The sequence below is a fragment of the Oncorhynchus mykiss genome, chromosome 1 (assembly GCF_057628025.1).
Source record: "Oncorhynchus mykiss isolate SJ-2025 chromosome 1, ASM5762802v1, whole genome shotgun sequence".
In the NCBI taxonomy this organism is placed as follows: Eukaryota; Metazoa; Chordata; class Actinopteri; order Salmoniformes; family Salmonidae; genus Oncorhynchus; species Oncorhynchus mykiss.
The window spans coordinates 17,118,426-17,146,379 of NC_143022.1; the positions used below are offsets into that span (position 1 = coordinate 17,118,426).

Below are 27,954 nucleotides of genomic sequence, written 5' to 3' on the forward strand. Positions count from 1 at the left end.
TGCATTAAAGTCTCCGGCCACTAGGAGCGCCGACTCTGGGTGAGTGGTTTCCTGTTTGCTTATTTCCTCATACAGCTGACTGAGTGCGGTCTTAGTGCCAGCATTTGTCTGTGGTGGTAAATAAACAGCCACGAAAAGTATAGCTGAGAACTCTCTAGGCAAGTAGTGTGGCCTGCACTTTTTCACAATATACTCAACTTCAGGCGAGCAAAATCTAGAGACTTCCTTAGATTTCGTGCACCAGCTGTTGTTTACAAATATTCACAGACCACCTCTCATCGGAGTGTGATGTTCTATCCTGCCGGTGCAGCGTGTATCCCGCTAGCTGGATATCCATGTCGTCATTCAGCCACAATTCAGTGAAGCATAGGATATTACAGTTTTTTATGTCCCGTTGGTAGGATATTCGTGATCTTACCTCGTCTAGTTTATTGTCCAATGATTGCACATTGGCGAGTAATATTGACGGTAACAGCAGCTTTCCTAGTTGTCTTCTACGGGTCCGGACGAGGCATCAGGCTCTTCGTCCTCTGCGTCGCTTCCTTTTGCGAATAATTGGGATGTCTGCCCTGTGGGGTGTTTGGAGAATATTGTGTGAGTCCTGCTTGCTGCTGTTGTTGTTGTTGTTGTTGAAGAAATCTTTGTCTAATCCGAGGTGAATGATCCTGATATCCAGAAGCTCTTTTCTGACGAAAGATGCGGTTGCAGAAACATTATGTACAAAATAATTTACAAATATCGTGAAAAAAACCATAATAGCACAATTGGTTAGGAGACCGTAAAACGGCGGCCATCTCCGGCGCCACCATGATCTCATATGTATATATTGTGTTCTATACCATCTATTGCATCTTGCCCATGCTGCTCGGTCATCACTCATCCATATATTTATTTATATGTACATATTCTTATTCCATCCCTTCACTTAGATTTGTGTGTATTAGGTATTTGTTGTGGGATTGTTAGGTTACTTGTTAGATATTACTGCACTGTTGGAACTAGAAGGACAAGCATTTCACTACAGCTACACTCACATTAACATCTGCTAACCATGTGTACAGTGCCTTGCGAAAGTATTCGGCCCCCTTGAACTTTGCGACCTTTTGCCACATTTAAGGCTTCAAACATAAAGATATAAAACTGTATTTTTTTGTGAAGAATCAACAACAAGTGGGACACAATCATGAAGTGGAACGACATTTATTGGATATTTCAAACTTTTTTAACAAATCAAAAACTGAAAAATTGGGCGTGCAAAATTATTCAGCCCCTTTACTTTCAGTGCAGCAAACTCTCTCCAGAAGTTCAGTGAGGATCTCTGAATGATCCAATGTTGACCTAAATGACTAATGATGATAAATACAATCCACATGTGTGTAATCAAGTCTCCGTATAAATGCACCTGCACTGTGATAGTCTCAGAGGTCCGTTAAAAGCGCAGAGAGCATCATGAAGAACAAGGAACACACCAGGCAGGTCCGAGATACTGTTGTGAAGAAGTTTAAAGCCGGATTTGGATACAAAAAGATTTCCCAAGCTTTAAACATCCCAAGGAGCACTGTGCAAGCGATAATATTGAAATGGAAGGAGTATCAGACCACTGCAAATCTACCAAGACCTGGCCGTCCCTCTAAACTTTCAGCTCATACAAGGAGAAGACTGATCAGAGATGCAGCCAAGAGGCCCATGATCACTCTGGATGAACTGCAGAGATCTACAGCTGAGGTGGGAGACTCTGTCCATAGGACAACAATCAGTCGTATATTGCACAAATCTGGCCTTTATGGAAGAGTGGCAAGAAGAAAGCCATTTCTTAAAGATATCCATAAAAAGTGTCGTTTAAAGTTTGCCACAAGCCACCTGGGAGACACACCAAATATGTGGAAGAAGGTGCTCTGGTCAGATGAAACCAAAATTGAACTTTTTGGCAACAATGCAAAACGTTATGTTTGGCGTAAAAGCAACACAACGCATCACCCTGAACACACCATCCCCACTGTCAAACATGGTGGTGGCAGCATCATGGTTTGGGCTTGCTTTTCTTCAGCAGGGACAGGGAAGATGGTTCAAATTGATGGGAAGATGGATGGAGCCAAATACAGGACCATTCTGGAAGAAAACCTGATGGAGTCTGCAAAAGACCTGAGACTGGGACGGAGATTTGTCTTCCAACAAGACAATCATCCAAAACATAAAGCAAAATCTACAATGGAATGGTTCAAAAATAAACATATCCAGGTGTTAGAATGGCCAAGTCAAAGTCCAGACCTGAATCCAATCGAGAATCTGTGGAAAGAACTGAAAACTGCTGTTCACAAATGCTCTCCATCCAACCTCACTGAGCTCGAGCTGTTTTGCAAGGAGGAATGGGAAAAAATTTCAGTCTCTTGATGTCCAAAACTGATAGAGACATACCCCAAGTGACTTACAGCTGTAATCGCAGCAAAAGGTGGCGCTAAAAAGTATTAACTTAAGGGGGCTGAATAATTTTGCACGCCCAATTTTTCAGTTTTTGATTTGTTAAAAAAGTTTGAAATATCCAATAAATGTCGTTCCACTTCATGATTGTGTCCCACTTGTTGTTGATTCTTCACAAAAAAATACAGTTTTATATCTTTATGTTTGAAGCCTGAAATGTGGCAAAAGGTCGCAAAGTTCAAGGGGGCCGAATACTTTCGCAAGGCACTGTAACAGCAAAGGGGGGACCAACTCCATATTAATGCCCATTATTTTGAAATGAGATGTTCGACGAGCAGGTGTCCACATACTTTTGGTCATGTAGTGTATATTGATGTCAGATTGACATGATACTATTCCAGCTTCTCTAAACAATAAACCGATTGAGGTTTCACCAATAATAGTCTATAACCTAAAAATAATTACAAAGATTGAATCAGGCAACCATATTAGGTATTGAAAAGAATAAAGACAAAGACAGAGTGGAATGAGAGACAGATCTCAGACGCTGAGCTGAAAGATGGAGTTTACATCTTCAGAAAAGCAGGAAACAGTGTCAAGAGCGCAAGATTGCTGTAATTGATCTGCCCATTCGCTTGCGTCAGTATTCGATGAGAGACGAAATAGAAAGTAAAGCACCTCCTATCTTTGCCATCAGGGGGTTTAAATCAGAAAGAGCGAGAGAGAGATGCAGTAAAAAGAGGAGGACCTGGCTAAACAGCACATCACGCAAATGGTAAAATGCTATTAACCCACTATACAAGGACTCTAGCGTCAATGTCTTTTTTTACAAGTGTTACATGCGGGCATATGTAAATCCGCAAAATCACAACGGATCTGGGGAAGTTAGCTTAAGGTAAGTTCGATTAATTTCAACTCAACACGTACGTCCATTCATTCACTCACTCTCCATTCCCCCACTAATCTAGCCTACTGACTCATTCAACATTCTAATTTCCATTGTTCAGTATCTGGTGGACATTTTTAATTTGCGTTTGGCTACATGTTACAGCGGTATCATGAGGCCAATCCTTTGTTTTGCCGTGTGATAATGATACCTGGTCATAGGATGAGACACTGTCGCGGCGTTTTCAAGACAAGTTTATGAATGAAATCAGATGCGTCTGACGGACCGGCAACCACCGTTGTGTTCAAATAAGTTTGTGTTATGCAGGGCTCGAAACCCTACATTTCTCTATTAAAGTTAACCCCACAATAAACTTTGCAAGTATAAGCTTAATATGATTTGGATTTATATCTAATTTCTGACTTCCCATAGTTTACCATAGGATTCACTGTTTTATAGGGCTATCGTAGCTGCTATAATATCATATGGACATGCATATGGAATGTGCGTGTGATGGAGGGCCATCAACGTGTCGTACATTCAACCCACAATGGGGAGGTAGCCGCCAAACATTATGCCATGAATGAGTGATTGATGCTTGGATTTAGTGTCGTTAAATCAGTTTGGCCCGTTAAGTCAAATACCTGGATGATTATCCAAGACGCGTGGTTGCAATTATGTCATACATTTTCCATGGGGTTTAGGTCACGTGTCAAACACAAGGCCCGCGGGCCGAATCCAGCCAGTGACACATTTCTATCTGGCCTGCGCAATTATTTGGGTTGTCAATTCATTTTGGCCCACTTCCATGCAGTCCGCAACGCGCTGCACTACAAGTCACAGCAAGCACTGTCAAAGTGCTGCAAGCCAAACGGCATTGCCTCACACCCACCAACACACGAGCCAGCCTGCGCTCTGTATCAAATCATCAGTCTTTTACCCGAAATAAAGCTGTAGACGAAATGGCCATGCCAAGTTGCAGTTCCAACTGGTCATTGCTGTAGCCTACATAAAATGTCATCTTGGTTGTCAAAAAGTTACAAGATAAAGGATTCACACGCGGGTATAAATTACTACTCCTGGGCAATAGGACAAACAAGCGAGCATAAATGAGTCAACAGTTGAGTATTCTAATTTATGAAATTACAGCCTAATGTGCTCGCATTCGTGAATTCAACTTCAATTGCGCTGCTTTCATGTGTCCCGACAGCACTCAGTGGAGGGAGAGTGAAAAAAATGAAACACTTTTACTTTTAAATGCCACAACAACCTATAGGTACGTTTTTGTTATTTGGAGTAATTCAATACTTTTTTGATTAGGGTCACAGCATATTATGCACATCTGCAAGCATAGCAGCAAAGGCTGGACAAATATGATGTATTTCTTCTTTTGTTTTAATACAGCATCCTATGTACATAAGAGGATATTATAAAGGGCCCAATCTTTTCTAATAAAACAATTGCCAGTTTGGGCCAGTTGTATTCCCTTCTTTTCTGTTGTTGAAAAACAAACATAATAAGCTGTTTGTCCCGTGCCCTGATTGAGTTTGACACCCCTGGTTTAGGTTACCTGAGCAAATGCATGCACATGACACAGGGGAAAGAAAAACAGCAGGGAGACTGAGGAATGTAACAGTTGTGAAAAATACTAAAGGTCCAATCTGGGGGGGACCATGTAGAATGGGCACTAACTAGTAGAGAGCTATTAGGTGCCAATGGATAGATTTCAGTCACCACAGGTCTGTCCGAACAGGTCTGTCACCACAGGTCTGTCACCACAGGTCTGTCCGAACAGGTCTGTCCGAACAGGTTTATTAGATATTGGGTTCAACCACACCACACAGTCCTCTGTTTGGACAGCTCACCAGCATGAAAGTCTATAAGAAGAGGTTCCATGTAGAAAGAATAGAAAGGGATAAACATGAGTACTGACTTACATTCAATACACACTGAGTATACCAAACATTAAGAACACCTTCCTAATATTGAGTTGCACCCCCTTTTGCCCTCAGAACAGCCTCATTTTTTTCAAGGCATGGACTCTAGAAGGTGTCAAAAGTGTTCCACGCGGATGCTCGCCGATGTTGACTCCATTGCTTCCCACAGTTCTGTCCAGTTGGCTGGATTTCCTTTGGGTGATGGACCGCTCTTGATACACACGGGAAATTGTTGAGGATGAAAAACTCAGCAGCATTGTAGATCTTGACACAAACCGGTGTGCCAGGCACCTACTACCTTACCCTGTTCAAAGGCACTTACATTTTTTGTTTCACCCATTCACCCTCTGAATGGCACACATACACTACCGGTCAAGAGTACACCTACTCTTCAAGGGTTATTCTTTATTTTTACTATTTTCTACATTGTATAATAATAGTGAAGACATCAAAACTATAAAATAACACATATGGAATCATGTAGTAACCAAAAAAGTGTTAAACAAATCAAAATATATTTTATATTTGAGGTTCTTCAAATAGCCACCCTTTCCCTTGGTGATAGCTTTGCACACTCTTGGCATTCTCTCAACCAGAATCACCTGGAATGCTTTTCCAACAATCTTGAAGCAGTTCCCACATATGCTGAGCACTTGTTGGCTGCTTTTCCTTCACTCTGCGGTTCGACTCATCCCAAACCATATCAATTTGGCTGAGGTTGGGGGATTGTGGAGGCCAGGTCATCTGATGCAGTACTCCATCGCTCTCCTTCTTGGTAAAATAGCCTTTACACAGCCTGGAGGTGTGTTGAGAATAAGGATGACGTTTTAAATGTCCCCAACCGATTGTGTTTTTTGTTCGTTTATTTGCGTTGTCTGTAACTTATTTTGTACATAATGCTGCCGCTACCATCTCTTATGAGCGAAAATAACTTCTGGACATCAGGACTGCGATTACTCACCACGGACTGAAATAATCGTTTTTTTCCTTTAACGAGTCTGACGAATCCGATGCAAATAATATACTGCTTTCTCAGGAACAGGCCCAGGTCTCTGTGATTTGCGTAAAGAGGAGGCAGAGAAAAAGAGACCAGAGGGCGGGCTGCCTTTTGAGATTTAGTAGTTGATCGAATAAACCACTTCCTTCCATTCTGCTCGCAAACGTGCAATCTTTGAACAATAAAATAGATGACCTATGCAGAAGACTGAGCTACCAATGGGACATTCAAAACTCTAATGTCTTATGCTTCACGGAGTTGTGGCTGAACGACGACATTGCCAACATACAGCTGACTGGTTATACGCTGTACCGGCAGGATAGAACAGTGGCGTCTGGTAAGACAAGGGGTGGCGGACTATGTCTTTTTGTAAATAATAGCTCGTGCATGATATTTAAGGAAGTCTCAAGCTATTGCTCGCCTGAGGTAGAGTTTCTCATGATAAGCTGTAGACCACACTATCTACCTAGAGAGTTTTCATCCGTATTTTTCGTAGCTGTTTACATACCACCACAGACTGAGGCTGGCACTAAGACAGCATTGAATGAGCTGTATTCCTCCATAAGCAAACAAGAAAACACTCACCCAGAGGCGGCGCTCTTAGTAGCCGGGGACTTTAATGTAGGGAAACTTAAATCTGTTTTACCAAATTTCTATCAGCGTGTCAAATGTGCAACCAGAGGGAAAAAAACTCTGGACCACCTTTACTCCACACACAGAGACGCATACAAAGCTCCCCCTCACCCTCCATTTGGCAAATCTGACCATAATTCTATTGTCTTGATTCCTGCTTACAAGCAGGAAGCACCAGTGACAAGATCAATAAAAAAAAGTGGTCAGATGAAGTGGATGCTAAGCTACAGGACTGTTTTGCTATCACAGACTAGAATACGTCCTGGATTCCTCCGATGGCATTGAGGAGTACATCACATCAGTCATTGGCTTCATCAATAAGTGCCTCGATGACGTAGTCCCTACAGTGACTGTATGTACATACCCCAGCCAGAAACCATGGATTACAGGCAACATCCACACTGAGCTAAAGGGTAGAGCTGCCGCTTTCATTGAGCGGAACTCTAACCCAGAAGCTTATAAGAAATCCCGCTATTCCCTCCGACAAACCATCAAACAGGCAAAGCGTCTATACAGGACCAAGATTGAATCCTACTACACCGGCTCTGACGCTCATCGGATGTGGCAGGGCTTGCAAACCATTACAGACTACAAAGGGAAGCACAGCCGAGAGTTGCCCAGTGACACAAGCCTACCAGATGAGCTAAACTACTTCTATGCTCACTTCGAGGCAAATAACACTGAAACATGCATGAGAGCACCAGCTGTTCTGGACGACTGTGTGATCACGCTCTCCGCAGCCGATGTGCGTAAGACCTTTAAACAGGTCAACATTCACAAGGCCGTGGGGCCAGACGGAATACCAGGATGTGTACTGCTAGAATGCGCTGACCAAATGGCAAGTGTCTTCACTGACATTTACAACCTCTCCCTGTCTGAGTCTGTAATACCAACATGTTTTAAGCAGACCACCATAGTCCTTGTGCCCAAAAACACTAAGGTAACCAGCCTAAATGACTACCGACCCTTGGCACTCACGTCTGTAGCCATGAAGTGCTTTGAAAGGAGGTCATGGCTCACATCAACACCATTATTCCAGAAACACTAGACCCACTACAATTTGCATAACACCCCAACAGATCCACAGATGATGCAACCTCTATTGCGCTTCACACTGCCCTTTCCCACCTGGACAAAAGGAACACCTATGTGAGAATGCTATTCATTGACTACAGCTCAGCGTTCAACACCATAGTGCCCTCAAAGCTCATCAATCAGCTAAGGACCCTGGGACCAAACACCTCCCTCTGCAACTGGATCCTGGACTTCCTGATGGGCCGCCCCCAGGTGGTAAGGGTAGGTAACAAGACTTCTGCCACGCTGATCCTCAACACGGGCCCCTCAGGGGTGCGTGCTCAGTCCCCTCCTGTACTCCCTGTTCACTCATGACTGCACGGCCAAACACAACTCCAACACCATCATTAAGTTTGCCGATGACACAACAGTGAGACAACAAGACTGCCTATAGGGAGGAGGTCAGAGACCTGGCCGTGTGGTGCCAGGACAACAACCTCTCCTTCATTTACGTGGCTGCAGTGGAGTAGGTTTAGAGCTTCAAGTTTCATGGTGTCCACATCACCAACAAACTAACATGGTCCAAGCACACCAAGATAGTTGTGAAGAGGGCACGACAAAACCTATTCCTCCTCAATAGACTGAAAAGATTTGGCATCAGTCCTCAGATCCTCAAAAGGTTCTACAGCTGCACCATCGAGAGCATCCTGACAGGTTGCATCACTGCCTGGTATGGCAACTGCTCAGCCTCCGACCGCAAGGCACTACAGAGGGTAGTGCGAACGTCCCAGTACATCACTGGTGCCAAGGTTCCTGCCATCCAGGACCTATATACCAGGAGGTGTCAGAGGAAGGCTCTAAAAATTGTCAAAAACTCCAGCCACTCTAGTCATAGACTGTTCTCTCTGCTACCGCACGGCTAGCGGTACCGGAGCACCTAGTTTAGGTCCAAGAGGCTTCTAAACAGCTTCTACCCCCCAAGCCATAAGACTCCTGAACATCTAATCAAATGGCTACCCATACTATTTGCGTTGCCCCCCCCCCCCCTTTACACCGCTGCTACTCTCTTTTGTTACCATCTATGCATAGTCACTTTAATAACTCTACCTACATGTACATATTACCTCAACTAACCGGTACCCCTGCCCATTGACTCTGTACCCCCCTGTATATCGTCTCGCTATTGTTATTCTACTGCTGCTCTTTAAATACTTGTTTGATTTGATTTTTGCAGTTATTGTCCTGCTGAAAAACAAATGATAGTCCCACTAAGCCCAAACCAGATGGGATGGCGTATCGCTGCAGAATACTGTGGTAGTCATACTGGTTAAGTATGCCTTGAAGAATTATAAATAAATCACAGACAGTGTCACCAGCAAAGCACCCCCACACCATAACACCTTCTCCTCCATGCTTTACGGTGGGAAATACACATGCAGAGATCATCCGTTCACCCACTCCACGTCTCACAAAAACACTGCGGTTGGAACCAAAAATCTCAAATTTGGACTCTAGACCAAAGGACAAATTTCCACCCATCTAATGTCCATTGCTTGTGTTTCTTGCCCCAACCAAGTCTCTTCTTATTATTGGTGTCCTTCCTTTTGTTTCTTTGCAGCAATTCGACCATGATAGCCTGATTCACACAGTCTGTTGCATGAACTCTGTGAAGCATTTATTTGGGCTGCAATTTATGAGGCTGTCCTCATGAGAGCCAGTTTCATTATACTGCTTGATGGTTTTTGCGACTGCACTTGAAGAAACTTTCAAAGTGTTTGAAGTCTTCCGTATTTACTGACTTTCATGCCTTAAAGTAATGATGGACTGTCATTTCTCTTTGCTTATTTTTTATTTTATTTTATTTAACCTTTATTTAACCAAGTAGGCCAGTTGAGAACAAGTTCTCATTTACAACTGCGACCTGGCCAAGATAAAGCAAAGCAGTGCAACAAAAACAACAACACAGAGTTACACATGGGATAAACAAACATACAGTCAATAACACAATAGAAGTAATTACAATTGAGCAATTAACACTGGAGTGATATATGTGCAGATGAGAATGTGCAAGTAGAAATACAAAAACAATATGGGGATGAGGAAGGTAGTTGGTTGGATGGGCTATTTTCAGATGGGCTGTGCACAGCTGCAGCGATTGGTAAGCTGCTCTGACAGCTGACGCTTTAAGTTAGTGAGGGAGATATAAGTCTCCAACTTCAGCGATTTTTGCAATTCCTTCCAGTCATTGGCAGCAGAGAACTGGAAGGAAAGGCGGCCAAAGAAGGTGTTGGCTTTGGGGATGGCCAGTGAGAAATTCCTGCTGGAGTGCGCGCTATGGGTGGGTGTTGCTATGGTGACCAGTGAGCTGAGATAAGGCGGAGCTTTACCTAGCAAAGACTTATAGATGACCTGGAGCCAGTGGGTTTGGCGATGAATATGTAGCGAGGACCAGCCAACAAGAGCACACAGGTCGCAGTGGTGGGTAGTATATTGGGCTTTGGTAACAAAACGGAATGCACTGTGATAGATTGCATCCAATTTGCTGGAGGCTATTTTGTAAATGACATCGGCGAAGTCGAGGATCGGTAGGATGGTCAGTTTTACGAGGGTATGTTTGGCAGCATGAGTGAAGGAGGCTTTGTTGCGATTTAACTTTGGATTGGAGATGCTTAATGTGAGTCTGGAAGGAGAGGAGAGCTGTTTGAGCTTTTCTTACCATAATATGGACTTGGTCTTTTTCCAAATAGGGCTATCTTCTATATACCCCCTACCTTGTCACAACACAACTGATTCGGTCAAACGCATTAAGAAGGAAAGACATTCCACAAATTAACTTTTAACAAGGCACACCTGTTAATTGAAATGCATTCCAGGTGACTACCTCATGAAGCTGGTTGAGAGAATGCCAAGTGTGCGAAGCTGTCATCAAGGGAAAGGGTGGCTATTTGAAGAATCTCAAATATAAAATATATTTTGATTTGTTTAACACTTTTTTAGTTACTACATGTTTCCATATGTGTTATTTCATAGTTTTGATTTCTTCACTATTATTATACAATGTAGAAAATAGTAAAAATAAAGAATAACCCTTGAATGAGTAGGTGTTCTAAAACTTTTGACCGGTAGTGTACACAACCTATGTTTCAATTGTCTCAAGTCTTAAACATTTAACCTGTCTCCTCCCCTTCATCTACACTGATTGAAATGGATTTAACAAGTGATCTCAATAAGGGATCCTAGCTTTCTCCTGGATTCACCTGGTCAGTTTATGTCATGGAAAGAGCATAATGTTTTGTACACTCAGTGTATACAGGCCCATAGTGTAGCCTGTGGAAGGACAGTATACATGCTGCTATCTAGAATACACATCATGACATAGTAGTATAGAGATTGTATATACTATGACATGATATATAACGTAAGGGACAAAATCAAACACACAGGCTAATACAAAAACACTTGAGGAAACAGTCCAACGAGTCCATTCTCTTCTGTCCGGAATCTCACTCTGACGGTGGGAGTGGGGTTGAGTGAGGTGCACGGGGAAAGGCGAAATGTGATTGGCCAATACAAGTGAGGTGACTTGCAGGTACGACTAATAAGAAAATAAGGGGTGTCGGGCAAGTACAACTAACTAATAATTAAGTGGTGCTGAAACTGCTAAATCAGAACTGTCCTTTTTATCAGCCACCCCCACATGTACTGTGTAAATGTGAACTCTAAACAAAAGGCTCTATCATAAGGTCACTTGTGTGTGTTCATTCACTTGGACAGGGAGGCAGAGCTGTGAAGGAGCCAGACAAGGGAAAGTCCAGTCCTTGAGTGTGTCTGGCCACCCGGTCAGAAACATCATAGAGCATAGGCATCTGGTCAAGCAGGAATTGTTTTTTTGGTGCATCTGGCCACCCCAGCAAGTAGGTTTTTGAGGTCACCGAACCTGGCAGTTTGATGAGGCCGATACCAGTGCAGGCTGTGCAGCAGTTGTGGAAGAGGAGCGCCAACCTCTGCCAAGAAACAGGCAACAGAAGGACCTCGGCAGTGAGGGCAGGTGAGGCCCCCAGCGGAAGAACAGGAGTCATCTTGACCCACAGCATGGGGTCAGCTGAGGACAGTCGGACTGGAGACCTCAAGGTCGCAGCGACAGAGCTCAACAAGGAGTCTGAGACTGGATACTTGGGTGGAAGGCCCCGGGTTGTGATGCTAGGCCGCAGCAGGAGAGCTCAGCTGGTCCCCTGCTGCGACGACAGGCGAGGGGGCTATAGACTGAGGACCTAGTAGGGCAGAGGGTGAGGTGTCTTTTACGATGGGACACTGAACACCTAAGACAGGAGGGTCCCCCACTTGGACATCAGGAGGGTCCCCCAATGGGACGTTCTAAAGAATTAACCCAGGTACTGTAGGTAATTAACCCAGGTACTGTAGGTCATTAACCCAGGTACTGTAGGTCATTTTCTTTGCCTATTAATAGAATTGAACCATTGGCAAGGTATTGTTATTGCAGCGTTGACAAGGTCTTGTTATTGCAGCGTTGACAAGGTCTTGTTATTGCAGCGTTGACAAGGTCTTGTTATTGCAGCGTTGACAAGGTCTTGTTATTGCAGCGTTGACAAGGTCTTGTTATTGCAGCGTTGACAAGGTACACTCTTAGAACAAACAAAAACATCTTGAGATCTTCAAGGGTTCAGCTGGGAACCTTTTTTCATTTGAGAACATTCAGAAGACAGGGTTCTAAAAGGGTTCTTTGTCACTTCCTCAATTTATTTTCTGAGTCGGCATTAATGTCGTTATGTGTCCCTTGTCCAGACACTGTTTGTGTTTTGTTTCCTGTCTGTTTATTAATTAAATATTCACTCCTTGAACATTTCCTTCTCGTCTCCCAGCATCTGTCCCTGCAGAATGATGACTCCTCAATTAGAAGCATCAGGGAGTTTTTTGTTTTTGTTGGTGGCTTTGGGTCCGGGTGCCGCTGTCGAAGCAACCGGGGATGCCTCAGCTGGCTCGTCAGGCTCCCTTGCCTCAGCTGGCTCCAGAGGCTCACAAGCCTCGGTTGGCTCCAGAGGCTCACAAGCCTTGGTTGGCTCATCAGGCTCCCACGCCATGCCTCAGCCCGCTCCACAGGCTCCCACGCCTCGGCCGGCTCGTCGGGATCCCACGCCTCGGCCGGCTCGTTGGGCTCCCATGCCTCGCCGGCCTGTCGGGCTTCCCCAGGTGGGACGCCAGGTGACGCCCCTAGAGGGGGGGTACTGTCTCGTCTGCTCCCGCTCCCGCTCCCCCTCGCTAACGCTCATGGTCACCAGGCTGCTTATCATTACGCACACCTGTCACCATCGTTACGCGCATCAGCGCTTCATCAGACTCACCTGGACTCATCACGTTATTAATTACCTCCCTTATATCTGTCACCTCCTCAGTTTCTTTCCCGAGTCGGCATTAATGTCGTAATGTGTCCCTTGTCCAGATGCTGTTCGTGTTTTGTTTCCTGTCTGTTTATTCATTAAATATTCACTTGCTGTACTTGCTTCTCGTCTTCCAGCGTCTGTCCTGACAGATGTATGAAAGATGCATTGTAGGGGTGAGACCCTGATAATAAAAATAATAATAATAATCAAAATTAAGGGGTGCTTATATAGTCCTGTTTCTCTGTATGTACAAGTGGGTAATCACTACAGGTGTGAAATGGAAATGTGTTTTTTGAATATCTCACTCCCCCTGAGACACCCTCGGAGAGTGGGGTCCCAGCCAGGGGATCAGCCATTATTGACGGCTACTCTGGAGCAATTAGGGTTAATTGCCATGCTTAAGGGCAAAACAGATTTTATATTGTTACTGGCCCAACGCTCCTAACCGCCAGGCTACCTGCCACCCCTGACTCTATATCCGCTAACCTTAGCATGTGTTAGGAAAGTAGTGGGGCAATCATCACATCTTGATCACTATAGGGAATCATTAATCATTTTACCACCACCAATCGAACCGGAACCAACTCTACATCAATGACCCCTGTACCAGATGTTAAGAATATATTAACGTTTTAACCATTGACAATTTTCCAATCTAGCCTACGCTATATTACAATGACTTTTTTCTGCTATCATTTTGGTTGATGTGAAATTTTCCAACATATCCAATCGTTTCAAATCTCAACATTCAGGGGTATGGGAGAACTAGGGGTTGTTCATGTTTGTGGATGGGTCTATTAGTGCCATGGGGTTGTGGCACAGTGGGTGAGTGGTGGGTGGTTTGTGGTGGGTGGTGATGGTGGGTGGTTAGTGGTGAGTGATGTGTGGCGGGTGGTGGGTGGTGGGTGCCACTATAAACGTGTCGTAAGGGAATCCCAGCCAAGGTTTCAAAAGTGTTCAACTGGGACTGAGTTTCAATAATCTGTCCAACCATTGAAAAATTGATGTGCGTGCCTGCAAACGTGTTTGTGTTGCCATTGTTTTGCAGTTGTGTTGCCATGGTTTTCCTCGCCAAAATGCACAGGAATCAAGATATTGGAGGCTGGCATTATTTCCCAATTGTCATAACATCAAAATCCCTCTCTCTTGACATACTGTTGTGGTCTGTCTACTACCTCCCCCACACCATTCTGGCAATACTGGTCTGGACGGCACTTAATGTCTATTATAGATTGCTCTCTCTCTGTGTGTGTGTTGTTTGTGTGTGTGTTGGTAGATAGCTCATCCCCAGGATAGGCTATATACTTAATCACGTGTGGCACCTTGGACTGTTGTTAGCATCAGCACGTTTCGCTCAAACACACATTCTCAGGACAGCGTGCTGCATTCTCAAGGGTGTCGTCCACACAAAGCCCAAGACTACACTGGGGGAGGCAGGCAGGGAAGAGAGGCACTAAGCTGGGCCTAAGAGATGTCAGAACTACTCCCTTTATCTGGGCTGTTACATGCCTGCCACAGACAATGCCATTCATTAGGTGTGTGTGAGGAAGCCATGTTGTTCACTGGACGATTCTCTGGATGAGTTCTCCATCTTGGCTGTTGTTGTTGATGTTGGTGGTGGAGCGATGAGATATGTAGCTTTGGCATTCTTACAATGTGGTGGTTTGTGTTTTTAGATAGTTATTACTGTAATATGAAATGCTGGTGTGAATATGGTTACTACAGTAGGTAGGCATCTATGCAGACGGCTAGGCGTTACACAGATAGGATATGTGTAACGGTCGTTGGCGGAAGAAGGTGAGGACCAAGGTGCAGCGTGGTACGTGTTTGTCATTTTATTAAATAGCACTGAACACTAAATACAAAGTAACACAAGGAACAACCAAAACAGCTCCGTCAGGTGCAAAACACACAAAACAGAAAATAACTCCCCACAAAACCCATGTGGGCAAGAGCTACCTAAGTATGGTTCTCAATCAGAGACAACGACAGACAGCTGTCCCTGATTGAGAACCATACCCGGCCAAAAACAAAGAAAGACAAAAACAGAAAAAAGAACATAGAACGCCCACCCTTGTCACACCCTGGCCTAACCAAAATAGAGAATAGAAAGCCTCTATGGCCAGGGCGTGACAGTACCCCCCCAAAGGTGCGGACTCCGGCCGCAAAACCTGACTCTAAAGGGAAGAGTCCGGGTGGGCCTTCTGTATGGCGGCGGCTCGGGTTGGGACGTGGACCCCGCTCCACCTCAGTCTTGGCTCACTTAGGTGGCGCCTCTGGAGCGGGGACCCTCACAACTGGCCCCGGACTGAAGACCCTCGTAGAGGGTGCCACTGAACTGAGGGGCGGCGGCTTCGGAGTGAAGGGCGGCTCTGGCAGCTCCGGACTGGAGGGAGACTCTAGGCTCTAGGCTCTAGGCTCTGACTCACGCCAGGGAAGCCTACACAAGATACAGCCCTTATTTTAAGTGTGTCTAAAATCCCTCATGGGAAAAATGAATGGTAGAAAAACGATTGGAACCATTTCCCTATTTGACCTCTAGGTTTTATGGGTATTATGGTTCAAACTGTGGTACTCTATATGGCTAGCAAGTTGTCAATTCTCAGTAATGGTCCAAACATTTGACAATGATAGGAATTGCCATACTGTCAATTTCAGAAAGAGAGTCTGAGAAAATTTGACGTCAATCCCTGACATTCTCTTGTTGTGTTGTTGACCTCTCTGAAAAAGGATATGACATAAAAGCATGTGGGCAGGTAACCATGGCAACTGAGTGATGACAGGGGCGATGACATGTTTTTAACCTGTCCCAAAATGTACAAGTCATCACCCCTCTGCTGTCTTTGTCTATCTCCTTTAACACACACACACACACACACACACACACACACACACACACACACACACACACACACACACACACACACACACCCTCTCTTCCTCTGTCATAGATTTTCCTCTGGGCCTTGTTACCACAGTAACCAGATCTCCCAGAGATCTGTAGAAAACAATACACACAACGGAGAAATATCAGAGCTGCAGGGGGAGGGAACACACACACACACACACACGCACACACACACACACACACACACACACACACACACACACACACACACACACACACACACACACACACACACACACACACACACGCGCGCGCACAGACACACACACACACACACGCACAGGGCGAGCATGCATGAACCAAATCTTGGGAGTAGATTGATTACCAGACCTTCAAGTCATTCTTCTAAATCTGTCTCTCACTGTGGGTAGAGGGATGACGTTAGACATGAGCGACTAAAAAAAGCTCCTTCTGGAGGTGACACTTTGTGTGAAATTACTTATAATATTTTCATCTTTAAGCTCTTTTCATATAGTCAAAATATAACATTAACTATAACATTAACATTAACTATATAGGGAGATTGAATTGATCTATTTGTAAGTTATTTATAATGTGATGAAACAATATTAGGTGTCTATTCCACATTTTGTTGTGTCACAGCCTGAATGTAAAATTTATGACATTTATATTTTGTGTCACTGGATTACACACAATACCCCATAATGTCAGAGTGGAATTGTGTTTTTAGAAATGTTTACAAATGAATAGAAAATGAAAAGCTGAAATGTCTTAAGTCAATAAGTATTCAACCCCTTTGTTATGGCAAGCTTAAAAAGTTCAGGAGTAAATATTTGCTTAACAAGTCACATAAGTTGCATGGACTCTCTGTGTGCAATAGTAGTGTTTAACATGATTTTTAAATGATTACCTCATCTATGTATCCCACACATACAATTATCTGTAAGATTCCTCAGTTGAGAGGAGATTTCAAACGGAGATTCAACCACAAAGACCAGGGAGGCTTTCAAATGCCTTGCAAAAAGGACACCTATTGGTAGATGGGTAAAAAACAAACAGATATTGAATATCCCTTTGAGCATGGTGAAGTTATTAATTACACTTTGGATGGTGTATCAATACACCCAGTCACTACAAAGATACAGGTGTCATTCCTAACTCAGTTGCCGGAGAGGAAGGAAACTGCTAAGGGATTTCACCATGAGGCCAGTAGTGACTTAAAATCAATTACAGAGTTTAATGTTTGTGATATGATAACTGAGAATAGATCAACAACATTGTAATCACTCCACAATACTAACCTAAATGACAGAGTGAAAAGAAGGAAGACTGTACAGAATACAAATATTGCAAAACATGCATCTTGTTTGCAATAAGGCACTAAAGTAAAACAGCAAAAAACGTGGCAAAGAAATTAACTGTATGTCCTGAATACAACACGCTATGTTTGGGGCAAATCCAACACAACACATCACAGAGTACCACTCTACATAGTTTTAAGCATGGTGGTGGTTGCATCATGTTATGGGTATGCTTGTCATCTGCAAGGATTAGGGAGTTTTTTTGGATAAAAAGAGATGGAATAGAGTTCTGCACAGGAAAAATCCTAGAGGAAAACCTGGTTCAGTCTGCTTTCCAACAGGTACTGGGAGACAAATTCACCTTTTAGCAGGACAATAACCTAAAACACAAGGCCAAAAATACACTGGAGTTGCTTACCAAGACGACAATGAATGTTACCGAGTGGCCTAGTTACAGTTTTGACTTAAATCATCTTGAAAATCTATGGCAAGACTTGAAAATGTCTGTCTAGCAATGATCCACAACCAACTTGATAGAGCTTGAAGAATTTTAAAAGAATAATGTTCAAATATTGTACAATCCAGGTGTGCAAATCTTAGAGACTTACCCAGAAAGATTCACAGCTGTAATAATTGCCAACGGTGATTCTAACATGTAATTACTCAAATTTGGACACACCTAGTCATGTAAGGGTTTTTCTTTATTTTTTACTATTTTCTACATTGTATATAGTAGTGAATACATCAAAATGATGAAATTACACATATGGAATCATGTAGTAACCAAAAAAGGGTTAAACAAATCAAAATATATTATATATTTGAGATTCTTCAAAGTAGCCATTGTTTGTCTTGATGACAGCTTTGCACACTCTTGACATTCTCTCAACGAGCTTCATGAGGTTGTCACCTGGAATGCATTTCAAATAGCAGGTGTGCCTTGTTAAAAGTTCATTTGTGGAATTTCTTTCCTTCTAAATGCATTTGAGTTCAAGTAAGCAAAGAGAAACGACAGTCCATCATTATTTTAAGACATAAAGGTCAGTCAATCTGGAAAATGTCAAGAACTTTGAAAGGTTCTTCAAGTGCAGTCACAAAAACCATCAAGCACTATGACGAAACTGTCTCTCAGGAGGACCGCCACATGAAAGGAAGACCCAGAGTTACCTCTGCTACAGAGGATAAGTTCATAGAGTTACCAACCTCAGAAATTGTAGACCAAATACAAACTTCACAGAGTTCAAGTAACAGATACATCTCAACATCAACTGTTCTGAGGAGACTGCGTGAATCAGGCCTCCATGGTCGAATTGCTGCAAAGAAACCACGCTTAGTGGGACTATCATTTGTTTTTCAAAAGGACAATGAACCCAACACACCTCCAGGCTGTGTAAGGGCTATTTGACCAAGAAGGAGAGTGATGGAGTGCTGCATCAGATGACCTGGCCTCCACAATCACCCGACCTCAACCCAATTGAGAGGGTTTGGGATGAGTTGGACCACAGAGTGAAGCAAAATCTGGCAACAAGTGCTCAGCATATGTGGGAACTCCTTCAAGACTGTTGTAAAATCATTCCAGGTGAAGCTGGTTGAGAGAATGCCAAGAGTGTGAAAATATAAAATATATTTTGATTTGTTTAACACTTTTTTGGTTACCTCACAATTCCATATGTGTTATTTCATAGTTTTGATGTCTTCACTATTATTCTACAATGTAGAAAATAGTTTTAAAAAAATAAAGAAAAACCCTTAAGTGAGCAGGTGTGTCCAAACTTTTGACTGGTACTGTAAGTAATCAAGATATATTAGTGTTTTATTGTTCATTTTAGTTCTTTCAAATGTTAGAATTTTGTGTAGATCGTTGACCAAAAAATGTAAATTAAATCCATTTTAATCCCACCTTGTAACATAACAAAATGACGAGAAAGTCAAGGAGTGAAGGAACAGTGCCTTTACAGTGAAGGCACTGTAAATCATGGAACAAATGACAATGTAACCGTAGCCGGGAGAGAATTTCCCTGGAAATGGCCTCTTGGGCTAACAGTGGCCTCTTGGGCTATATGGTCTGGCCACCAGACATGCAGGCCAGGGGGAGCCCAGAGCAGCAGTGTCCAGGCTGTCATTACGCATTGCTATCACAGGCAGATAGATGGGGGTGGTAGTATGGAAACGTCTCTGGCTGGGGACCCTATCTCTCCACTGGTCCACAGAGCCTTCATTACCAACCCAGCAATCTCTCTGGGTGGACACCAGTACAGCAGGCACCGACAGAGACAGAGCAGTGACTTAAACCCTAGGAGTGACACATCACCATTTCAATATGTAGAAATATGAACAAACCTGACATAAAATCAGAGTTGTTTTTTAAGTTCATCATACAGGACATTAATGTTGTGCTATAAGCAACAACATTAACATTGTGCTGTAAGCAACAACCAGTTATTTTCACTGTTTACTAGCATAAGGACAACCTTGTATGCATTAATCAAAGTCCAGCTAAAAGATGTAAATTACCCCAGAGGAGACTGGTGGGAGGTGCTATAGGACAACAGGCTCATTGTAATGGGTGGGATGTACTACAAACAGTACTACAAACAGATTACTATGCATGGTGCTGCACAGGAGCCTTCATCCACAGACGAACAGCGGAGGTCCATCTAGCATCTGTCTGGTCCATGGGAATCATTTGGCTGTAACATACAAGGCTCAGAAACCCACACAGGGAAATATGTCTCCTACTGTTCGCTGAGCTGAAAGCACTGAATAGGTAGGAGCAACATGGTGTAGTCTTCTAGTACAGTACATTCGAATGATAGTTTGCTTGAAAAATCCAAGTTGCTCAGATGTTTTCAGACATCAGATGTGGTCTCATGTCGAGATGAGTCTATGTCCCACACCTTGTGAAGCTAGAGTGGACTATCCCTTTAACGTAAACGATCATGGGTGTGATGATATTGCTTCTACCTGCTCAGCTTTAATGATAAATACTCACAAGACAAGCAAGGCATAGAGGTGGAGAATGCTACCTATTATGTAACCCTTTAAATCTCTATTCACAGTGATTGACTTTTAGCTGTTGATTTGTGACACCTAGACCCTCCATTATCCGAATCCCAATCATGTCAGTGTCTCTGTACTCAAGCACTCTCCTGCAGTAGACATTAATGGTTGGGGTATTTCCACTACTGCTCTACTTACTGAAGGAACTCCATTCTTGATCTTAGAGGAATTCTTGGAATCTTGTGTTTTTTGAAAGTCAACAACTAGAGATGTTGCTGATAGCAGATCCAATATTAAGTTGTCTCCCCTATGGTCTCTGAGTTTAAGGGCATACCATTCGGTTTAAAAAAATGCTCCAGCAACCTTCAGAGACCCATGAATCAAGTCCTGGTAGACTGTCTTGTAGATGAGTGTTGTCTTGTCCTATGTACCTTGATATTCCATTTTGATGGTCACCTGGATGGCCTTGGTTATGGCTTTTGATTGCCTGGAATAGTCTGGGTTGACACTTAAACTGCAGTAATATAGTTGAAGTGATATTTTGAGTGTTTTTAATGTCACTTGGAGTGCATAGATAGAACTGATAGTGATCACTTGAATAACAGACAGAAAGCTGGCAAAACGCTCTTTTGACCATGTCCCTATGTTTGAGCAAACCCCCCAACCAAAACCTTGAATTAGTCATTCTTATCAGGATAAGGTAAGACCCAGACACATACAGTGTTGAAGTAACAGTGTTTATTACAGCAACAGAGGCAAAGGTACAGGACGACAGGAAGGCTCAGGGTCAGGTCAGGCAGAGGTCTGAAATCCAGAAAGGGGCAAAGGTACAGGACGGCAGGCAGGCTTACGGTCAGGCAGAGTGGTCAGGTGGGTGGGTTCAGGGTCAGGACAGGGAAGGCAAGGGTCAAAAACCAGGAGGTCGAGAAAAAGAGAGGCTGGAAAAAAACCAAGCGCTGACAGGACAAATGCTGGTAAGCTTGACAAACAAGACAAACTGGAAACAGATAGACAAATAGAGAACACATGTATAAATACACAGTGGCTAATGGGAAAGATGGGTGACACCTGGAGGGGGGTGGAGACAATAACAAAGACAGGTGAAACAGATCAAGGCGTGACACATTCTGACACTAGATCCGGATTGTTCTTCCTCTTAGTCTCTCACTCAGTCATCTTCCCACTCAGAGTGACAATCTGTCAGCCCTCCCCAGGCTTGGCCCCCTTCCATTCCACCTGGTTTCTCCACCTACACACCCAAAGACTGATAGCCCACTGCTCAGCCACAGCAAGATTAATGACTTCCTAATACACCCTGACTATAGTGCTGATGGCAGCAAACACACGATCTTTCACACACATGCCTGCGCACAGACACATACCTTAACACCACCACGTGTGTACTTATTTGCACGTCTGAACCTGTGCTCATGTGACTGATTGGTATTGAACCTGGGTTGTCTGTCACCTCAGGATTGTGTTAGCCCACTGAGCTAAAGCCTGGGCAAGGTTATTCAAAATGCAAGCATAGCTTACTGAACCACCTCCTTTACACTCATTGTCATGTACATGAGCTCGCGTATGAAAATGCAATAGGCCTACATGACACTCCAACTACCGAGCTACAGTTTCGCATTTAACATACAGTGCCTTGCGAAAGTATTCGGCCCCCTTGAACTTTGCGACCTTTTGCCACATTTCAGGCTTCAAACATAAAGATATAAAACTGTATTTTTTTGTGAAGAATCAACAACAAGTGGGACACAATCATGAAGTGGAACGACATTTATTGGATATTTCAAACTTTTTTAACAAATCAAAAACTGAAAAATTGGGCGTCTCAGAGGTCCGTCAAAAGCGCAGAGAGCATCATGAAGAACAAGGAACACACCAGGCAGGTCCGAGATACTGTTGTGAAGAAGTTTAAAGCCGGATTTGGATACAAAAAGATTTCCCAAGCTTTAAACATCCCAAGGAGCACTGTGCAAGCGATAATATTGAAATGGAAGGAGTATCAGACCACTGCAAATCTACCAAGACCTGGCCGTCTCTCTAAACTTTCAGCTCATACTAGGAGAAGACTGATCAGAGATGCAGCCAAGAGGCCCATGATCACTCTGGATGAACTGCAGAGATCTACAGCTGAGGTGGGAGACTCTGTCCATAGGACAACAATCAGTCGTATATTGCACAAATCTGGCCTTTATGGAAGAGTGGCAAGAAGAAAGCCATTTCTTAAAGATATCCATAAAAAGTGTTGTTTAAAGTTTGCCACAAGCCACCTGGGAGACACACCAAACATGTGGAAGAAGGTGCTCTGGTCAGATGAAACCAAAATTGAACTTTTTGGCAACAATGCAAAATGTTATGTTTGGCGTAAAAGCAACACAGCTCATCACCCTGAACACACCATCCCCACTGTCAAACATGGTGGTGGCAGCATCATGGTTTGGGCCTGCTTTTCTTCAGCAGGGACAGAAAGATGGATGGAGCCAAATACAGGACCATTCTGGAAGAAAACCTGATGGAGTCTGCAAAAGACCTGAGACTGGGACGGAGATTTGTCTTCCAACAAGACAATGATCCAAAACATAAAGCAAAATCTACAATGGAATGGTCAGTCTCTCGATGTGCAAAACTGATAGAGATATACCCCAAGCGACTTACAGCTGTAATCGCAGCAAAAGTTGGTATTGCGAATTTTGCACGCCCAATTTTTCAGTTTTTGATTTGCTAAAAAAGTTTGAAATATCCAATAAATGTCGTTCCACTTCATGATTGTGTCCCACTTGTTGTTGATTCTTCACAAAAAAATACAGTTTTATATCTTTATGTTTGAAACCTGAAATGTGGCAAAAGGTCGCAAAGTTCAAGGGGGCCGAATACTTTCGCAAGGCACTGTATATGTCACCAATAAAATTAGATTTGATTTGAATCAACAAAGAATGGCATTCATGTTTTTCCTGATACTGCTTCTGATCCCCTCTATTGATTACCTGATCTTCTCTTTCTTCTCTCTTCCTTAGGTCTTAGGAAACAGGTCTTAGGAAAACTGAGGTCTTAGCTAAACCTTAGATTTTAGGAAACAGGTCTTAGGAAACCCCCCCAAGAGCCCAGCATGCCGGAGCAGAGCAACGACTACCGTGTGGTGGTGTTTGGGGCCGGTGGCGTGGGCAAGAGCTCCCTGGTCCTCCGCTTCGTCAAGGGCACCTTCCGGGACACCTACATCCCCACTGTGGAGGACACCTACCGTCAGGTGATCAGCTGTGACAAGAGCGTGTGCACCCTCCAGATCACCGACACAACGGGCAGCCACCAGTTTCCCGCCATGCAGCGCTTGTCCATATCCAAGGGCCACGCCTTCATCCTGGTCTACTCTGTCACCAGCCGCCAGTCCCTAGAGGAGCTCAAGCCCATCTACCAGCAGGTGCTTGCCATCAAGGGCAGCGTGGACGCCATCCCTGTCATGCTGGTAGGCAACAAGAGTGACGAAACCCAGCGTGAGGTGGAGACCACGGAGGGTGAGGCGCAGGCTACAGCATGGAAGTGTGCCTTCATGGAAACCTCTGCCAAGATGAACTACAACGTCAAAGAGCTCTTCCAGGAGCTGCTCACCCTGGAGAAGAAGAGGAACATGTGTCTGAGCATCGATGGCAAGCGCTCCGGCAAGCAGAAGCGTGCCGACAAGCTCAAGGGCAAGTGCAGCATCATGTAGGGAGGGAGAGTTGATGCCTGACCCTTAGAAGGAAAGACTGGGGTTGGGGAGGGTGGTGGTGGTGGTGCAAAGTGTAGATGTTCTTGAAGAGAGTCACTTCGAGGAATGGAGGGAAGGTAGGGGTGGGACGGGGCTCGTCTGAGAGGGGTTATTTTATCCCAACAGAGGTGACCCCCCCACAAAGAGGCTATTCAAGTTCAAAGAGAAGAGAAGTTCAAGCCTTGATGCAATTCTACTTTGATGAGAAAAATGAAAGAATATGGAGCCCTGACAATTGATATCCTCTCAAGTTCAGGGCATTATTACAAACTCAGAACCCATTTCAATATTATTCACCCCACGTTTGCCCTTTTCTCCTATAGCTGTCTCTCTCCTGCTAATATGAGACACCCTGCAAACAATAATGAGTTGTTAAGACGTCCCCAGGACATCACAAAATGGTCGACTAAAGTCGTCAGGATGTTGTGTCAATGTCCCCTGGAGGTTTTGTCTTGTTCCCGGTTTGTTCCGAGGATGTTTTTAGGGTGTTCTTGGGACGTTGTGCCATAGTTCCATGGAGACTTTGCACTTAAAATTAAATCTCAGCACTGTGAAACATACACTACAGTTCAAAGGTTTAGGGTCACATAGAAATGTCCATAGAAATAAAAGCACATTCTTTGTCCATTAAAATAACATCAAATTGATCAGAAATACAGTGTAGACATTGTTAATGTTGTAAATGACTATTGTAGCTGGAAACAGCAGATTTTTTAATGGAATATATACAGCTTCATTAAGTACACGCAAAACACCAGTCTCAACGTCAACAGTGAAGAGGCTACTCTGGGATCCTGGCCCTCTAGGCAGAGTTGCAAAGAAAAAGCCATATCTCAGACTGGCCAATAAAAATAAAAGATTAAGATGGACAAAAGAACACAGACACTGGACAGAGGAACTCTGCCTAGAAGGCCAGCATCCCAGAGTTGCCTCTTTACTGTTGATGTTGCTCAGTTGTGCACCAGGGCCTCCCACTACTCTTTCTATTCTGGTTCGAGACAGTTTGTGCTGTTCTGTGAAGGGAGTAGTACACAGCGCTGTACCAGATCTTCAGTTTCTTGGCAATTTCTTGCATGGAATAGACTTCATTTCTCAGAACAAGAATAGACTGACCAGTTTCAGAAGAAGTTATTTGTTTCTGGCCATTTCGAGCCTGTAATCGAACCCACAATTGCTGATGCTCCAGATACTCAACTAGTCTAAAGAAGGCCAGTTTAATTGCTTCTTTAATCAGAACAGTTTTCAGCTGTGCTAACATAATTACAAAGGGGTTTTCTAATGATCAATTAGTCTTTTAAAATGATTAACTTGGATTAGCTAACACAACGTGCCATTGGAACACAGGAGTGATGGTTGCTGATAATGGGCCTCTGTACGCCTATGTAGATATTCCAATCAAAATCAGCCGTTTCCAGTTACAATAGACATTTACAACATTAACAATGTCTACACTGTATTTCTGATCAATTTGATATTTTTTTAATGGACAAAACATTTGCTTTTCTTTCAAAAACAAGGACATTTCTAAGTGACCCCAACCTTTTGAACAGTAGTGTACACTCATGAAAAGGATTATATTTGTCATAGTGATTCAGGAATAACATTAAAACAGAAAAACATGCCCCACCAAAATTAGACAACTATTCTGAAAATCCAAACTCAAATTGCTGAAATAGGTAATTGAAATAAATGAGACAATACTCAGATTAACTCAGTGACGTCCTGGGAATTTACAGGGACCTAGACAAAGGTCCCCCAGAGAATGTTCCCTTGAGACCATCACGCAATGCTCTTAGAAAGTTCTCAGAACGTCACAAGGATGACGTCAAGCTGAAACCCTTAAGGGACCTAAAGGAACGTCACTGAATGTCCTCAGGATGTCCCCTGTTTGCTGGGCAGCCACTTGACTCCTATGATTGGATAGGTAATAGGGTGGATTTGCAGGAGAATGAGAGAGGTATCATGTTTAATGTTAGAGTAATGGAAACACGACTTTCATCAATTCAAATGGACGTCCGTAAGCACAAGTTGGGCTTTCGCCTTCAGTATCTCCGTGTCTACCCGTAACCTGGTGAATGGATGGGATTTGAGAACTAGATATTGCATTCAATAAAGTTGTTAATTGAAAGTTATTAATACATTATACAGTATATTACAGGTACAGATTAGGCCTATCAAAGGTTGCTAATTATTGCTAATTAACAGTAGCATGCGACTGTGAGTGTAGATAATAAAAAAGATGGAAAAGATAGCTGCAAGTGGTCTCTGCATTTTGCTGCAAGTGGTCTCTGCATTTTGCTGTACATTTGAAATGCCTTTCCTACCAGTTGACTTGACATTTTGCATAATTTCATAATCAATGTGAGTTTTAGCTGAACAAAGCACAACCAGAACAAAAGCAACAAGCAGACAAAGCACGTTTGAAATGTAAATGTTTTTGAATACATTTATTTCATATCTATTAGCACAAATGTCTGGACTCTCATACCATCAATTTAGGTGTCTATATCAACGTTGATTTTACCTTCGATAAAAATCTTTGATGGATTTTTTATTTTATTTTTTACAATCCAAGGTTATTTATATATTGTATGCTCTGTAAATAATATATTTCTACGCTCCAAATGCTCTCAATGCCCCCCATTTTAATATTTTTTCAAATTCCCAAATCACATACGGCTGCTTTAGCAATATGACATGACAGCACTTTGAGGATTTGGAGCACAGTGACATTTGATCTTCTGGTAAACCCTTTGATGCTCTCTGGTTGCCTCACACATTCTCCTATCTTATACGTGAACACTTTCACTTGAATCATGTGAAGGAACTGCTAAATAAAGACAACTAAATGTACTTATAATTAATTGGTCATTGGTTAATTCACATATTTCTAAAGTATGAGTCGCTGTCCCTAGTGGCAAAATGTATTTCGAGTGAGCATGAACCTGCGGGAGTAGGCTGCAGTAGGCTGCAGTAGGCTGCATGATAATTGTATTCAGATGTATTATACATGTATAGAAAATATACTTGTTCTCAGGTGTGTTATACATGAGAAGGAACTATTATATGAATTCATATTCAATTCGTGGGGGGCTGGAAGGAGCAGGCTAAAATCAATGGCAGGATTTTCTCAGAGGGATTGGACAGGCCGCAGGCCGACAGTGTTTGATAACCGCTTAGAACGAGCGCGAGCTGCCATCGGGATGCTTAATAAGTAGAAGGCAGAAGGGAGGGACAGAGAGAGAGAGAGATAGAGGTACACTTGTTTGCAGTGGGCCAACAGACTGCCATATGGGGATTACACAGGGTCACTGGGCCATAGCAGTAGCCTAGCCAGGGCACCAATGTACACTACAGAACACAGGGTTACAGAGTGTCACTGTTTGACTGACAGATACAGATTCAAGGCAGTTATATCTCATAATTAGCAACACATGACTGACCCCAATGTGCTCTGACTGACTGGGTCAGAAGAATTGTTCCCCATGACAGTTTAAAGTTTCACTTTATATTAACACCATAATCCAGAGATATGTTACCTCCATATCATGCAATTATGAACAACACCTAAATGTAGACAACTCTGTATTTGTTTTGATTTGAGGGTCAAGGGTCAACCCTAAAACCTGTTTTACTGGGTGAGAATGAAACCACACCCAGGTCACTGCACTACACAGGATTTTATATTTGATTAGACATTTTAATTGATCTTGTTTCGATGTTGATAGTAAAATGGCATCTTTGAA

The 27,954-nt window shown here is 43.3% G+C and overlaps 1 protein-coding gene across 1 annotated transcript; it reads left to right on the forward strand.

The window, feature by feature from the left end:
- Positions 1 to 23,422: 23,422 nt before the first annotated feature.
- LOC110490510 (GTP-binding protein Di-Ras1) lies at positions 23,423 to 27,061 on the forward strand. Its single transcript, XM_090190414.1, has one exon. The coding sequence runs from the start codon at positions 23,573 to 23,575 to the stop codon at positions 24,167 to 24,169; it is 597 nt and encodes a 198-aa protein (XP_090046540.1). The 5' UTR covers positions 23,423 to 23,572; the 3' UTR covers positions 24,170 to 27,061.
- Positions 27,062 to 27,954: the final 893 nt, after the last annotated feature.

Bases quoted from the DNA above. Each gene is read 5' to 3' on its own strand.
- LOC110490510 (XM_090190414.1), top strand. From the start codon at position 23,573: ATGCCGGAGCAGAGCAACGACTACCGTGTGGTGGTGTTTGGGGCCGGT.